This window comes from Carex rostrata, chromosome 22 (genome assembly GCF_964058835.1).
Source record: "Carex rostrata chromosome 22, lpCarRost1.2, whole genome shotgun sequence".
Lineage (NCBI taxonomy): Eukaryota > Viridiplantae > Streptophyta > Magnoliopsida > Poales > Cyperaceae > Carex > Carex rostrata.
The window spans coordinates 6420021-6436205 of NC_135939.1; the positions used below are offsets into that span (position 1 = coordinate 6420021).

General features: G+C 34.3%; 3 protein-coding genes across 4 annotated transcripts; 2 read left to right on the forward strand and 1 right to left on the reverse strand.

The window, feature by feature from the left end:
- The first annotated feature begins 3125 nt into the window (after positions 1–3125).
- On the forward strand, positions 3126–4368 carry LOC144574330 (asterix-like protein). Its single transcript, XM_078324275.1, has 3 exons — positions 3126–3380; positions 3775–3875; positions 4092–4368. The coding sequence occupies exons 1-3, from the start codon at positions 3231–3233 to the stop codon at positions 4156–4158; spliced, it is 318 nt and encodes a 105-aa protein (XP_078180401.1). The 5' UTR covers positions 3126–3230; the 3' UTR covers positions 4159–4368.
- A 4819-nt stretch (positions 4369–9187) lies between these two features.
- On the forward strand, positions 9188–11887 carry LOC144573840 (UDP-glycosyltransferase 83A1-like). Its single transcript, XM_078323601.1, has 2 exons — positions 9188–9777; positions 10790–11887. The coding sequence occupies exons 1-2, from the start codon at positions 9297–9299 to the stop codon at positions 11671–11673; spliced, it is 1365 nt and encodes a 454-aa protein (XP_078179727.1). The 5' UTR covers positions 9188–9296; the 3' UTR covers positions 11674–11887.
- Positions 11888–12721: 834 nt separating this feature from the next.
- LOC144573842 (UDP-glycosyltransferase 83A1-like) lies at positions 12722–14900 on the reverse strand. Of its 2 annotated transcripts, XM_078323605.1 has the most exons (3): positions 14292–14900; positions 12798–13712; positions 12722–12764 (listed from the first exon to the last, which is right to left on the reverse strand). In XM_078323605.1, the coding sequence occupies exons 1-2, from the start codon at positions 14770–14772 to the stop codon at positions 12829–12831; spliced, it is 1365 nt and encodes a 454-aa protein (XP_078179731.1). In that variant the 5' UTR covers positions 14773–14900; the 3' UTR covers positions 12722–12764; positions 12798–12828. The 2 variants fall into 2 exon arrangements, with proteins under 2 accessions (XP_078179731.1, XP_078179730.1); XM_078323604.1 differs by having other exon boundaries at positions 12722–13712.
- Positions 14901–16185: the final 1285 nt, after the last annotated feature.

The following is a 16185-nucleotide window of genomic DNA, read 5'->3' on the forward strand; positions in this document are numbered from 1 at the left end:
TTAAGTTAATTTTTCAATATTTTACCGCTTGATTTGATACTAAAATAACTCGAAAATATAAAAAAAAATTGTATGTAAACGCATCACTCATAATGTAAATTAGTTTGAACGGTTCAAATTAGTCGTTCGAAGTCAATTTGATAGGTTTTAGAGTTGGTGTTATATAAGCTGAAATGACACTGATGTTATACTAGCCAAACTCCTTTAAGATTAGTTTCACTAAAGATATATTTTAAAAAAAAATTCATCACATATGACATCCACTTGTTTTAAGTAGATCTGATTATTGAGACTAATCAAAAGATGATTGTGTTCTTTATTAATCCTTTCATGCTTTTCAAATATCATTTTTGTTTGACACACTTGTATTTGTCTGACTACCACTTTTACAAGTTGAGGTTCTTCTATCCGTCTTTTATTCATCCAAATCAATTTTATCATTTAATTTTTTTCTCTTCACAAAAACCAGTACAAGAGCGCATATATTGACAGTAACAAATTTTATCACTATGTAAAAATTAACGGTCCTCCTTATTCGTACCGTATTACCATCTGATAAGGCAAAATTGTGATAAAAATTTTCAAACTCTTGAAGTAATGCAAACTCTCTTCACACTAACATCTAAGCTAATAAGTACCAGTTTAATACAAATAAAAACGGCAAAACAACATAACCTTTGGGGAGTCCACACCTTTTCTAGAAACCTACGCTCTCCTCTCCAACTCTCTAAATCTAGCAGAAAAGAATATCAGAAGTTTTGAGAGTCAGCCGGTTGTTCCGAGTCTTCATCTCGCTACTTTTGTTTCTATCCTCGTTCACCCGGTCCACTTTGTTTTGCTTCATTTAAGTGGATAATTATATCTGATGAATCTAACTGCTGCTCGAAGCTTCGCCTTGCCCCATCCGAGCATGTGCTTCCGTCGAACGAATCTGGCCACCGCTTGTCATTTCATCTTGTCTCACTCTAACCGAGCAGGTGCTTCCGTCCAACAGATCTGATCACAGCTCTTCGATCTGCCTCAATTCTTCGGGTTCAACTGAAGGTGTTGTAAATTCGTTTCACCCCTAGTATCTAATATAACTATTTGATCTGTCGACAAGGTGAAGTCACACTCGCTCGACTGCTACAGCTGCATACTAAGAGAAGATAATGAATATGCCCTTTGACTTGCTAATTTGGCGCGAACTAAGCATTTCATAATTATTGATTTTACTTTTTTCTCTCTCCTTAATTTTTAGTAGTGAGAGATTTTACAAGTAGTTCAGTGTATAAGATGTTATCTTTGTGTATTTATATATCTACGCTGGAACAAACTTGTAATTTGCTCTGATGTTTTAATGCAATTGCCTAAGAGCTTATAACAAAAAAAAATACAAATAAAAACTTAAAGCTTAGTTTTTTTTAATCAATAATTAATTTACTGCAAAATTGTGATAATGACATAACTGTTTTGAAAGATTATTATATTTTAAAAAAAGAAGTTAAATATTTGTCCATATCAAATTAAATGATTACATATTTCTATTCATTCGAACTATGAAGTAGAAACACTAATACATTTATGTATATCACATAATATAATACAATTTTTTAGAGATGGGCTACGGTGAGTTGCGAAGTAAAATGATTATTTTACTTTACACTCATATTTTATAATTTTAAAGTTCAAAACGTCGATCCAAACCGCTCAGCATGATCTCCATATTGAAATGTGCTTGGAGACCAAATTTTACATTTTTTGGAATTTTTTTACTATTTATTAAGCCACTTTGAAAATCACTGATCCGGTGGTCCAGAAATTTTTACTGTTCATGCGGATTTTCAGATTTTCAAATTGGCTTAATAGATAGTAAAAAAATTCCAAAAAATGTAAAATTTGGTCTCCAAGTACATTTCAATATGGAGATCATGTTGAGCGATTTGGATCGACGTTTTGAATTTTAAAAATAAAAATATTGCGTGAAGTAGAAACGCATTTTACTTCGCAACTCACCGTAGCCTATCTCTTTTTTATATAATCTTTTTTTAAGTAAAAGTTGAAGATGAAGCTATCCAATTATTTTATATCTAAAAAACTCCTATTTGAATTTTTCATTCGACATTATTTTTGTTATTAAATTAAAAACTGATTTTTAATATTTTTTATAACTTTTATTAGAAATATAATTATTACAATGAACAGGTTTTAGTTACAAAATCACAACTTCCAACCCCAAAAAATATGATAGCGAACAGATCCTTAGTATTTCTCACAAGTCAGTGAACGAACGGAACGAGATCGAAAAGAGTTTAGGTTCCATCACGAAACACTTTTGTCTGGATACTGCTAAAATGTCCTGGCTATTAGGGGTGTTCACACAGTCAGTTCGGTTGAAACCGAACTAAAATAACTAAACTAAACATTTTTCTGATTTTCTAAAATAAAATCGAACCGAACCGATTAAACTTATAAATCTATTAAGAACTGAATCGAACAAATTGAAATAAATTTTGATTTGTTCAGTTCAAACCAAAGTAAATCTATTGTTGTTATTATTAACGAAAATTACACATGTTCATACACGAGTTGTTCAATTCCATACAAAATACCTAGATGTTCTAAAATATATAAACTAAAATGAAAGAAATGAAGCAATTATTGAATCAAACAAAATATAAACCATACTCGAACCAATATAATTCGGTTAGTTCGGTTTAGTCGGTTTTGAAAAGTCTAAACCTAACCGATCTATTTAAACCGAAATGATTCAAAAATTCAACCCAACTAATTCATTGAAACCGGAAAACCGAACCATTTAAATCATTTTTTTTATTTCAATTGAAAACCGAATAAACCGAACTGTTTGAACACCCTTACTGGCTATCGATTGCTAGAGTGGGAGTAATGGCATGACGAATCCAGCTCCGTTACGGAATAACACAATTTCCATATCAGTTATGTACCATGACTCACATATTTTTGTGACCATTCACGTACTATAATCATTTTTTAAAATTTTAACACAACACATCACGTCAGTTAAAAATCTAGTCACGATATCACGCGAGGCATGTATAAATACGCCGGTTGGTTTATTTTCAGCGACTGCGGCAGGAAGGGTCCGAAGCGAGCGGGCTGAAATCTAGTCAAGGGCAGCACAGATAGACGTAGTCCGGATCTGTGATTTACTGTGTATTATCGGCGGCTCAAGACAGAGAGGAACGAGGAGAGAGAGAGAGAGAGAGAGTATGAAGGAGGAGGCGAGCACAGCGAATGACCCGAGAATGCCATCGGCGGCCAAGCCTTACGTTTCTCCGACCATATCGCCGCAAGATCTCCCCATCGACTACGCGGGATTCCTCGCGGTGATCTTTGGCGTCTTTGGCGTCATCTTCCACGTAAGCAATTTCTTCCCCATCTCTCCCTCTCTAAAATATCATTTACGACCTAGTACAGATCCTTCACCTGTCGGATCGGATTTGGCATCTCTTCAATTCTACCAGTATACACTTTGTTTGACTGATTGGAATCCCAATCACACATTCACACTTAGACCATGACCCCATTGAACAGTTTGGGCTGCTTAGTCCATTCTTAGCCAAACAGTTCCGATCTGGCATGAACCAGCTGAAATTTGCCTCAGTTTTTTAGTTCATCCAATTTATTTTACTTATCTTATTGAACTTAAGAAAGAGCCTATTTATCCAAAATCATCTCATGTAGATTACTAGACAACTTGTAACCCAAGTAGTGTGAATGATATATTGGTTTGACATTAATTGCTTGTTACAGTATAAACTGTGCTCGTGGCTGGCTATTATCTTCTGTGCTCAGTCTCTGTCTAACATGAGGAACTTTGAAGCTGAATTTAAGCAGATCTCCATGGCATTCATGTAAGCCCCCTTTTTCTTTTTCTTCTTCTTTGTTTTTGATACACCAACCAGTATTGTCCCTCTGCTGTTTTGTGGGATTACAATTCCCGATACTGGTACAAATTCAGTCAGGTCCTGTGCCAGTAGGTCCGGTACAGTCGCATGATATATATGCTGCAATTTTAGGAGGGATATGCCTTCAATAAAGTTGCACTCATGATATAACAAAATTGGCAGGTTTGGACTGATGGGACTGATAACTACTTACTTTGGGCCGGCTCGTCAGGTGAAGAGCAATCGCTAAAATGATGCAACTTATGATTTCTGTAGCTTCTGTCTGTGCTTTTATGAGATTTATTGGCCATCGCTAATAAGCCTTGATGACGAGTATGTTAGGTCAACGTGTTTTATCATCATTACAAAATTGTGATATCAATTCAAATCATGCTTATTTTACTTTTTCTAGTTGTTTTGTTTACATGTCTTTTAGTTTTCTGCTAATTGTTTATGGCTATACAAGTATGCTATATCTTTTGTTTGCAGAGAATGTCTATTATAATAACCAGACCAGTATATTCTGCAGCAATTCAGAGCAGCCAAAAGTGTTTTTTTTTCACGTAAAATTAAAGATTTGAAAGCAACTAATTCGGATTCCCTAAAGTAACCCAATTTTTGAGTATTGATCTGAACAGTCCGATTTGCTCTAACACAAATATTAAAGCAACCCGTGTTTTCCACCACGGGCAGTATTGTTTGATGAGGAGCATGTTAGGTCAACGTGTTTCATCATCATTACAAAATTGTGATATCAATTCAAATCATGCTTATTTTACTTTTTCTAGTTGTTTTGTTTACATGTCTTTTAGTTTTCTGCTAATTGTTTATGGCTATATAAGTATGCTATATCTTTTGTTTGCAGAGAATGTCTATTATAATAACCAGACCAGTATATTCTGCAGCAATTCAGAGCAGCCAAAAGTGCTTTTTTTTTTTTCACGTAAAATTAAAGATTGAACGCGATTAATTCGGATTCCCTAAAGTAACCCAATTTTCGAGTATTGTTCTGAACAGTCCGATTTGCTCTAACACAAATATTAAAGCAGCCCGTGTTTTCCACCACGGGCAGTATTGTTTGATCGGATGGTCCGGATCAAAACTACAAAATTGGATAACTTTAGGGGATACAGACCTCCCCCCAAGGGAGTGCTCCATAACTCAATCCGGTAAAGACAAAGGGAGGGGAGCGGAGCGAAGGTGAATGCTATGTAGAAAACAAAATCTCTCACCCTCAAATCAGGATGTAACCTTCCATCCCCTTCCAGGTGAATGCTATGTAGAAAACAAAATCTCTCACCCTCAAATCAGGATGTAACCTTCCATCCCCTTCCCTTCCCTCCTTGCATAGCTGTTCTGGAGTACACCCTTAGAAGTCAGTATCACAAAATTTTATTTAAATAGATGAGAAAGTTTACAGCAAATTATTGTCTAATTACTTGTTTACATTTCTTTTCTTGTTTTTGATAGATGAGTAAATATAAATAGATATACATTTTTTAAAATAAATTTAGATTTCTCACAACTAATTTTATGGTAGAACCGAACCGAACGTTTATTTTGACATATTATCGTAATTATTTATGTGCATATCTATGAGTATTGGTTCTCGCACAATCTCATAACAAACAAACATATCCTTATTTTATTGATAGCCTAAGATTGAATCCCGGCACTCACCAACTGTTACCGCATTACGAAGTCAGGACCAGATTATTTTTTTCTAGCCGCCCCAAAACATATCCTTATTTTATTGATAGCCTAAGATTGAATCCCGGTACTCACTACTCACCAACTGTTACCGCATTACGAAGTCAGGACCAGATTATTTTTTTTCTAGCCGCCCCAAGTTGAGTAATCAATGAAAATGTACTTTTTTTTTTTTTTTTTTGGTTCTTATGAAAATGTACTTCGTAAACAAAAGTTTTGAATGCACTTTAAAAACAAAAAACTTAGTTTAACTTCTGTTTACAAGCGTACACAGAAAGAAGAGAGAGAGTAGCGCTATTTCAAAGGGAACCGAATCGTCTGCCTCCCTGGGGGCAGGAAATTCCTGTCCCCAGAGTCACTGTAGAGTGGGTCCCATTTAACTCTAAACCCAAAACCATTTTAACCTCAAACTCTTTAATAGTAACCGGGCCCACTCCAGAGTGACTCTGGGGGCAGGAATTTCCTGCACCCCTGAGGGCAGGAGATCTGATTCCATTTCAAAGCCTATTTTGCATTATGCAAGTATCATGTCTGTGCGTTGCAACAAGAACATATTATAAGATAAAAAAAAAATATTTCGCACACAATGACATATTTTTATAAAAAAAATAGACCAATAAAAGAATAATTATTCAACAATAATATAATAAACCAACATATTCTCGTACAAATATAAAATCAATTCTTTAATGACATACCTATGAGCTTTCTTTTTTTTACTGGTGCATACCCATTTTTTTATGTTGCTTAATAGGGAAAACAAGAGAGAAAAAAAATCATCAAAATGTCATATTTTCATAAAAAAAATAGATGAGTGAAAAGAATAATTATTCAACAATAAAAAAATAGACCAACACATTCTCATGCAAATGTAAAGTCCATTTTTTACTGACATACTTATGAGCTTTCTTATTGGTACATACCGTTTTTTTTGTTATGTTGATAAACGGGAAAACAAGAAAAAAAAACTAAGTTGTATTATTTGTTGTTGTCATATTATAACACCTTTTGTTGTTATATTATGACTTTGATTATTATCCTCCTTCTTTACCTAAGATTTATATACATTCGTGTACCTAAATAAATAATAGAATCATGTTTACTTAAATGAGATCATTAAATAAAAATAACATTTCTTATTTGATATAAACAAAAATGAAAAGAAATGAAAACGTGACCAATCAATAATCAATCAATCCAAAAGTTCCTTAAATGACATTAAAAAAATGAAAAGAAATCATGACCAAAAGAAGACATACTAAATAAATTTAGACTTGTGGCGAGTATATATCTAAATAAATCTAAACTTCTACATGTAAAACATATAAAAATGTATAGAATCAATAGAATATAAAAATATGCATATATGGTTCCACATTACATGGCTCGGAATACTTTTCTAGCAACCTTGCTTGAGGAATTTTTTTTTTTTTTTTTTCAAGATTAGACGGCTTTAATTATTCCACTAACAATTTTATTAATTAAGAAAAATATATTTACAAAATTGCAGGGCCAATTTATTAAGCGGCTCTCAAGCTCCACGCGGCCATATTATGGTGGAAACAAATCTGCTGAAATCCTGAAATTATCAATTTAACCGTCTATATATTTTGTGATTCGTGCATAAAAACTGTATGCTTTTTAAGATTCGTGTTTAAAAAATTGTAGACAGTTGAATTTTGAATTTCAGGGTCCAATCTCCAAGGATTTCAGCATATTGATTCCTATTATGACTACTTGATCAGCGTAGGACTAGAAAAAAAAAAAAGTTCGACCTTTGAAACTTAATAAGTCAGGTTGTGACTTGTTTAAAAAAAAAAAAAAAACACATTTTTCTGAGTTTGTCCAGTGAATATGAACAATTATTGGCATTAGTTTTTATGAATTAAGTCACACTAGTTGAGAAAAAAATGTATTTTTGTACACCTCTATTTTGAAATTGAAATGCAAAATTAAGTTCACATCCTTCCTTCCATTTCATTATAGTTTGTTTCTTCCCCTCCACTCTTTCTTTCTGATGTCGACCCTATGACAAGAGCTAGGCATAATAAAACGAAATAAAATACAGACTTTTCTTGTTGCAACTTGCAAACACGCTGAAGAATAATGCATAATATGACAAAAAAAAATATAACTTTATCTCAACATAACACAGAGCTGTATCATTTTCATCGGGTGTGGCTTCAGAATTTTCGTCAGTAATCAGATTCAAATTCGTTAGATAATTCTAACTAATATTCTGATTGACAAATCTGAAGAAAAGAAAATATTAACTTACTAAAATTGTACATACAATCATAAATAATTTCCAGGGGAAGGCAAATTTTATGAATCGGTATATCTTCTACAAAATTTCAAAATTCAAGGAGATCAACTGCCCTGACACTCACTTGGGTCCACCCCTGATTGTCACGAGGAATGTGCATTCGGTTCGGTTCGGTTCGGTATGTTTGGTTTTGGACCGAACCAGTGAATTTTAGATAAAACAGTTAGGTTTTTAGGTTTAATTAGTTTGGTTCAGTTGATTAATTAATAACCTGTTATATAATTAATTATACTTCGGTTTCCAAATCTTGTTTTTTTTTTCCCAGACCGGTTGGAACGAACCAATGGAACGAGCATTTGAATTTTAAATTGAAGCCGCAGAAGTGACACGCAATAAGTCCTGATAGTGACTCCAAATCTCCAATTTAAGGGATCAGATGTGGATCCACAATTAAACAAGATAAACGGTTCGAATCGACCGTTAACTGTAGTCCTCTATTCAACCCATAGCACCGTAGCATTACCCATGTTATTATGTTTACATCTTTGTTCTTACTTTCGAACTTTCAGTTCCTCAGTGTACTTTAATTGCATCTTTTAGGATTTTGCTGCTCAGAAACTTACAATTTACAAGACTATTTTACAGCTGGATTCAATTCCCTTGAGCAAATTAATGAGCTCTTCACCTAGATTATGGCACACCTTAACTAGCTAGGATATGATCAGCTTGTGAATTGTGATCAAGCAGCGATTAGGATCTTCATTTCTTTGTCAAACTTGTACAGCCATATATGTTGCATATATGCATGTACTAATTTAAAAAAAAAATCGATTCTGGTTGATCAGACCGACATAGTTAAATACAATATTGGTGCAGTGTCGACTGATATTGATATAGATGAAAACCCCTGAAATACGTGGATCTAATAATTATTATTAATCAATATATATTCAATCATAAGCTGCGACACTTTAGTTTCAAGAAAAAAAAAATCGAATCAAATAAAATTATTGCGTAATTATTTAGAAATAGACTTAACAGAAGATTTGGCTAAGCTATATTGGCCATATATTCAGGATTCAGCCAGTCAAATTGTTGTTGGTGTATTTTATTGCAGTACACCGAGAAATCCAGATCTTATCCAATCTATTATTTCAATAAAAGAAGTCACAAAGGAAGGATAAACAATATAATATCTTCCGTAAAGAAAGGAGACTTCCGGACGTTCCTTTCTCCTTCGCCAAAAAAAAAATAATAATAATCGTTAAAAACAGTAGAACTGTGAGTGTAGAATGTCCACACATTAATTTCAAAGACTCTCACCTTTTCTTTCTCTCTCTCTCTAAACCTGATTCTGTGTAAATTGATAGAGAAAGCGCACAAACTAAACTGTGTACATTAATTGTTGATCAATGGCGTCTGCTCATGTTCTGATGTTGCCTTTTCCATGCCAAGGCCATGTAATACCCATGATGGAGCTTTCTCATTCTTTGGTTGAGCATGGAATCAAGGTCACATTCGTAAACACAGAATTTAACCATGCAAGAGTTCTTCAAGCCTTGTCAAACAAAGAAAGCAACCTGAAAGGAATTAATTTGGTCTCAATTCCTGACGGATTGCGTCCCGGTGAAGATCGAAACGACCTCGGACTTTTGACCGACGGATTTACTAAGTTCATGCCAGGTTACCTGGAAGAGTTTATCAGAGAAAATAATGCGAAAGGGGAGGAGAAGATTAAGTGGTTGATAGCAGATGAGAACATGGGGTGGTCGTTTGCTGTGGCGAAAAAAATGGGTATTCAAATCGCTTGCTTCTGGCCTGCATCGGCCGCTTGCTTGACAATAATGCTGTTGATCCCGAAATTGATTGATAATGGAGTTCTTGATGAAAAAGGTAATAAGTTATGTTTTTGTTTCAATTACTTAGTTTGTTATTTGGGTTGGTAGATATGTAGATTATATTTGAAAAGAAAACATAATATGTGTTTCTAGAAAGAAGTGATAATTTAGATTACAGAAATATTGAATTCTGTAGGAAATTTACATCTGAATAACAACTTATGATTTAGAGCGTAGATAAGTATAGGATTAGATGATTTTATGAGAATAAATGAGTTTAGATCTGTAAAAAAGCGTTATTTAACTCGTTGTAAATACGTTTTTTAACAATGAAATCGTTAGTAAGCATTTAAAGCTAAGTAACCTTAATTACATGTGTTACAAATCACTGGTAGGAATGAGTAACATTTTTTTTTTTTGGCTTCAGCAAAGCATTTTACCTAGGTTACAAATTTTAGTATATGTGGTAGAAAGTACGGAAATAAATCTGCTGTTGTTCTTGAGGAATAACAGGAACATGTGATTCCAATCCCATCCGTTGATATTGATTGAGATTTGCGCATGAAAAAGCTTTTTGATTGAGATTCGCTCTTGAAAAATGTGAACGGATGGGATTGGAATCGCAGGTTCTGTTATTCCTAAGAAATAACAGCAAATTTGTTTCTAGAAAGTACATCTTTATTATGTACCCAGATTATTATTTTCAACAGTAATTAATTATTTGAGAATTAGTCTTTAGTCTAGTGACAAAGACACATGGTCTCTATGTAAGAGATCATGAGTTCGAAATCCGGATAGAAGAAATTATTTGTTATGATAACAAGAGTATTAAATAGTTGGGTGGCTTGAGCTCCAACCTTTACTAAAAAAAAAAAAAAAAAAGTAACTAATGATTAGTGTATATTGTCCTTTAGAAGTATCTATCACAAATGGCAACAAAAAGCTGCTCTTTCTTTGTAAATTAATTCATTAATGCTTTGTAGATAGGTTATTTTGACTTTTAATTCCTTTGTAATTTTATATTGTTTGCGGAGAAATTTCTCAATTTTCATAATGAATTTTTCAAGGTTGGCCTGCTAGAGATGAGGTGTTGCAACTTGCACCCAAAATGCCCCCCATCCACAGCTCCCAATTGTCCTGGAATGAGGCCGGAGACCCGAAAGGCCAACCGACCATTTTCAAGCTTGTTACTGACAACAACAAGAACATAGAGCTCGCAGAAATTATAGTAAGCAATTCATTTTACGAGATTGAATCAGGAGCATACACACTATTTCCCAAGATCCTCCCGATCGGACCGTTACTTCCCGATTTGAAATTCAGCAAATCGTTAGGTCTCTTCTGGCCCGAAGACACCACTTGCATGAAATGGCTTGACAAACAACCTCCAAAATCAGTTGTCTATGTTGCATTTGGCAGTTTTACTATATTCAGTGAAGTTCAGTTCAAGGAACTGGCACATGGGCTGGAACTAACGGGTCGGCCTTTTCTGTGGGTGGTACGGCCCGACTTCACGACCGGCCTTAGCAAAGAATGGGTTGATCAATTTGTGGAGATGAACAAAGAGAAAGGGATGATCATTAGCTGGGCCCCACAGCAGCAGGTGCTGGCTCATGAATCAGTTGCTTGTTTCATGTCGCACTGCGGCTGGAACTCTACTTTAGAAGGGGTTAGAAATGGTTTGCCATTTCTTTGCTGGCCGTACTTCACCGATCAATTCTATAACCAAAGCTACATTTGCAATGTTTGGAAAAATGGACTGAAGATGGAGGCCGACGAGAGCGGGATTGTGTCTAGAGAGAGAGTGCGAGATAAGGTGGAGGAGTTGGTTGCAAGTGAGGAGATTGCAAGAAGAGTTCAGGAACTGAAAGAGTTGGCTTGGAAGAACTTAAGTGAAGGTGGTACTTCATACGAGAATTTTAAGAAGTTTGTCAATTTATTGAAGGAATGAGAGAGAAGTGCTCAAGGTGAACTATTAATTATCTGTGTTGTTGTATTAAAGAAATGAATAGCGCTAAATATCTTCAGATTTATTGTAAGTAAACTGTTTCCTTATTTCTCTTGGATTAGCATTTTTTAACGATTTTTTTTTGTTAATTAAGTACGACATACGTACTATGAAAACTACGAATTTGCTTCTAGGTTGATTCTAATATTGGATCTAACTTGGTTGTTTGCATAAATTTATATTAAATTGTCAATTTAAAGACCGAATCCAACTTTTTTGACTAGCTAGTGTGTAATTGTACTATGTAAGTGGTAACTGGTACGCTGTAAGAACTTGGCTGTGGGTCGGTACCAACTTCTGATACCTCCAGTTTGTGATAATAATATGAAATCGGTGGCTATGTTCACTTTTATTCAAAAAGTAACTAGTCAGCGAGGTGTGACTATGTGCGAGAGAATATACCGACATAAATGTTTTCTCTATTAGCGACGAGAGTATCTGTGAGAGTATATCCACAGTATCTTTTGCGGATACTGTTCCATTCTTGTGTTAATTACTTAGCAGGTAATTTGATTTTTTGATGGTTTGAAATTAATAATCCATGCATGATGTATTAGAAAATAATATTCAAATCGTATGAAATTTTGTCAGTATACTATCATATATATGTTCAAAATTGCGTCTATAAATTTTTATTTTTTAATATTAATTTAAAACATTGCCAAAATTATCAAGTAATCCGTTTTCTTATCAAAAAACAATGAATTGAAAATTTTATTTTTGACAACTTAACTTTATAGTAAATTAATTCAAAATTTTATAAATTTGACATGTAAATACATAACTCATGAAATACATCAGTTTTGACAGCTTGAATTTGTTATTTAAAGTCATTTTCAACATATTTTGAAGTTAAACTCACCAATCCTTTGATGGGTTTAAGAGCACCCTAATTTTACTTAAAAATAATTATATATATAGTACTCATACTTAATTAACCAAAAATTCGTCAGAGAAAATGCTATCTAATTAATCCAAAAGAAGTCAAAAGGAAAGAGTTCAATTTTTATTTTTGATTGGAGAAAAGAGTTCAACTTTTTAGCGTTATTCTTTTCTTTAATACAAACACAAATTGATAGTTCACCTTGAGCTTCTCTCTCATTCCCTCATCAAATTGACAAAATTCTTAAAATTCTCGCATGAAGTACCACCTTCACTTAAGTTCTTCCAAGCCAACTCTTTCAGTTCCTGAACTCTTCTTGCAATCTCCTCACTTGCAACCAACTCCTCCACCTTATCTCGAACTCTCGCTCTAGACACAATCCCGCTCTCGTCGGCCTCCATCTTCAGCCCATTTTTCCAAACATTACAAATGTAGCTCTGGTTACAGAATTGATCGGTGAAGTACGGCCAGCAAAGAAATGGCAAACCATTTCTCACCCCTTCTAAAGTAGAGTTCCAGCCGCAATGCGATATGAAACAAGCAACTGATTCATGAGCCAACACCCGCTGCTGTGGGGCCCAGCTAATGATCCTCCCTTTCTCTTTGTTAATCTCCTCAAATTGATTGACCCATTCTTTGCTCAGTCCGGTTGTGAAGTCCGGCCGTACCACCCACAGAAAAGGCCGACCCGTTAGTTCCAGTCCGTGTGCGAGTTCCTTGAACTGAGCTCCACTGAATATAGTAAAACTGCCGAATGCAACATAGACAACTGATTTTGGAGGTTGTTTGTCAAGCCATTTCATGCAGGTGGTGTCTTCGGGCCAGAAGAGACCTAATGATTTGCTGAATTTCAAATCGGGAAGTAACGGTCCGATCGGGAGGATCTTGGGAAATAGTGTGTATGCTCCAGATTCGATCTCGTAAAATGAATTGCATACAATAATTTCTGCGAGCTCTATGTTCTTGTTGTTGTCATTAAAAAGCTTGAAAATCGTCGGTTGGCCTTTCGGGTCTCCGGCCTCGTTCCAGGACAATTGGGAGCTGTGGATGGGGGGCATTTTGGGTGCAAGTTGCAACACCTTATCTCTAGCGGGCCAACCTTGAGAAATTCATTATGAAAATTGAGAAATCTCTCCGAAACAATGTAAAATAACAAAGGAATTAAAAGTCAAAATAACCTATCTGCAAAGCATTAATGAGTTAATTGATGAAGTAAGAGCAGCTTTTTGTTACTATTTGTGATAGAAACTTCTAAAAGACAATATATATATATATATATCCGCTGAAGCAAAAATTAACAAAAATAAATAGTTACTCGTTCTCAAAGGTTTAAATAGTGTTTATCGCGTCATAGCGGAACGGCTAAAAAAATGGCGCTATGCCCATATAGCGCTGCTATAGCGTCAATAGCACCATAGCTTTTATGGTCCAAAAACGCTATAACACGCTATTTAGAACCCTGCTCGTTCTTGATGGTTCGTGATTTTAATTAAATCATAAGATTCATAACTTCTTATTCATATGTAAATTTTCGACAGAATTCAACATTTCTATAATCTAAATTATCCCTTCTTTAATTTCTAGAAACACAGATTCCATTTTCTTTTCGAATATAATCTATATATCTATACAAACCAAACCCAAATAACGAAGTAATTGAAACAAAAACAGAGCTTACCTTTTTCGTCAATAACTCCATCGTCAATCAATTTCGGGATCAACAGGATTATTGCCAGGGAAGCGGCCGCTGCAGGCCAGAAGCAAGCGATTCTAACTCCCATTTTTTTTGCAACAGAAAACGACCACCCCATGTTCTCATCTGCTATCAACCACTTAATCTTGTCCTCCCCTTTCGCATTATTTTCTCTGATAAGCTCTTCCAGATAACCTGGCATGAACTTAGTAAATCCCTCAACCAGAAGGCCGAGGTCGTTTCGATCATCATTTGGATGCAATCCGTCAGGAATTGAGACCAAATTAATTCCTTTCAGGTCGCTTTCTTTGTTTGACAAGGCTTGAAGAACTCTTGCATGGCTAAATTCTGTGTTTACGAATGTGACCTTGATTCCATGCTCAACCAAAGAATGAGAAAGCTCCATCATGGGTATTACATGGCCTTGGCATGGAACAGGCAACATCAGAACATGAGCAGTCGCCATGGATCAATAATTAGAGGATGAGCAATTAACGTAGGAGTTGTTTGTGTGCGCTTTCTCTATCAATGTACACAAAGTTAGGTGTAGAGAGAGAAAAAGGCGAGGCTCTGAAATTAATGTGTGGGTCTTCTACTGTTTAATTTATGAGGAAAGAAAGAGATTTAAATGATTGAGTGTATGTGGACTCGTTTAGTTTTATCATTTTTACAATTTTATGGTTGATGCATGGGCGAAGGAGAAAGGAGCATTCGGAGGGCTCCTTACTGTATCCCTTGCTAAATTTCTACCATACATTGCAACGCATAAACATTTTTATACTTTAGACTATAAATCACCGGATTTAAGGTTCAAATAACTAATCCAAATTTTTTATCTCGTTCTCCATATTAATATGTATTTGGAGACCAAATTTTACATTTTTTGAAAAATTTTTACTATGTTTTTAGATTTATTGAAAATCGTTGTTTTTCAGACAAATCTGGACCATAAAAAACAACGATTTTCAATAAATTCAAAAAAATAATAAAAAAATTTCAAAAAACATACCATGTTGCTCATTTTTTCCATACCAAAAATTTGAATAAAAAAAATCATAACCTGACAAAGACCCACTTTTTCCATTATTATTTGTTTCAGTCAATGATCAACCTTGTTCTTCTTTCAACATATATTATGTGCGTCTGACAAAGAAAGTGCAATAACAAAAAATTTGGCTCTGATTAATGGTCACCTGCCATATCATAATCATATCATATCAGAGAAAAATATTATCCATTGTATAAGGAATTTTTTTTTATAAACCATAATTAGAAAAAAAAAATTTTATTAAACTAACATGATTACTTTTTTTTTTTTTTACAATAACCATAAGGACTGAAATGGCATTTCGGTCTCAGCCGTTTTCACAGATTTCGAGAAAAAAAATACGTTGAAAAATTGTAAAAATACTTGGGACCGAATTGCCATTTCGGTCCCAAAAAAAAATGTATATATATATATAATTTTTTTTTTTGGACCGAAATGATATTTCAGATTTTAGTAAAAAAAAAAATCACGTTGGTTTGATAAAAATCTTTTTTCTAATTATGACATAATTACAAAATTATTTGAAGAGTAGCCGTTAGATGGGAAATGAGACCACCTCCACATGTCTAAAAGGGAAAAAAAAAATGCCTCTTTCTGACATCCTCCACGTGTTAATCAGAGAATTTATAGAGAAAAACTGACAAATGAGTTGTTTTACCAGTGACTGTTTTTCCAGACTGCTACTTATTAATTAGTAATTACCAGAATCTGATATCTAATGTTGAGTGACATCTATGAGACATGTCTAAAGATAGCCAAATACTAAAATGTGGGACATATTACTAAAATTTGTGGAATCTACGAATCTTAAAAGCAATTATTTTCTTTGCA

Excerpts from the sequence above, each read along its gene's own strand:
- LOC144574330 (XM_078324275.1), top strand. The coding sequence starts at position 3,231 with ATGAAGGAGGAGGCGAGCACAGCGAATGACCCGAGAATGCCATCGGCG. Across the intron at positions 3,381-3,774 it reads TCTTTGGCGTCATCTTCCAC|TATAAACTGTGCTCGTGGCT; the intron begins GTAAGCAATTTC and ends TGCTTGTTACAG. Across the intron at positions 3,876-4,091 it reads CAGATCTCCATGGCATTCAT|GTTTGGACTGATGGGACTGA; the intron begins GTAAGCCCCCTT and ends CAAAATTGGCAG.
- LOC144573840 (XM_078323601.1), top strand. The coding sequence starts at position 9,297 with ATGGCGTCTGCTCATGTTCTGATGTTGCCTTTTCCATGCCAAGGCCAT. Across the intron at positions 9,778-10,789 it reads TGGAGTTCTTGATGAAAAAG|GTTGGCCTGCTAGAGATGAG; the intron begins GTAATAAGTTAT and ends GAATTTTTCAAG.
- LOC144573842 (XM_078323605.1), bottom strand. The coding sequence starts at position 14,772 with ATGGCGACTGCTCATGTTCTGATGTTGCCTGTTCCATGCCAAGGCCAT. Across the intron at positions 13,713-14,291 it reads TGGAGTTATTGACGAAAAAG|GTTGGCCCGCTAGAGATAAG; the intron begins GTAAGCTCTGTT and ends GAATTTCTCAAG.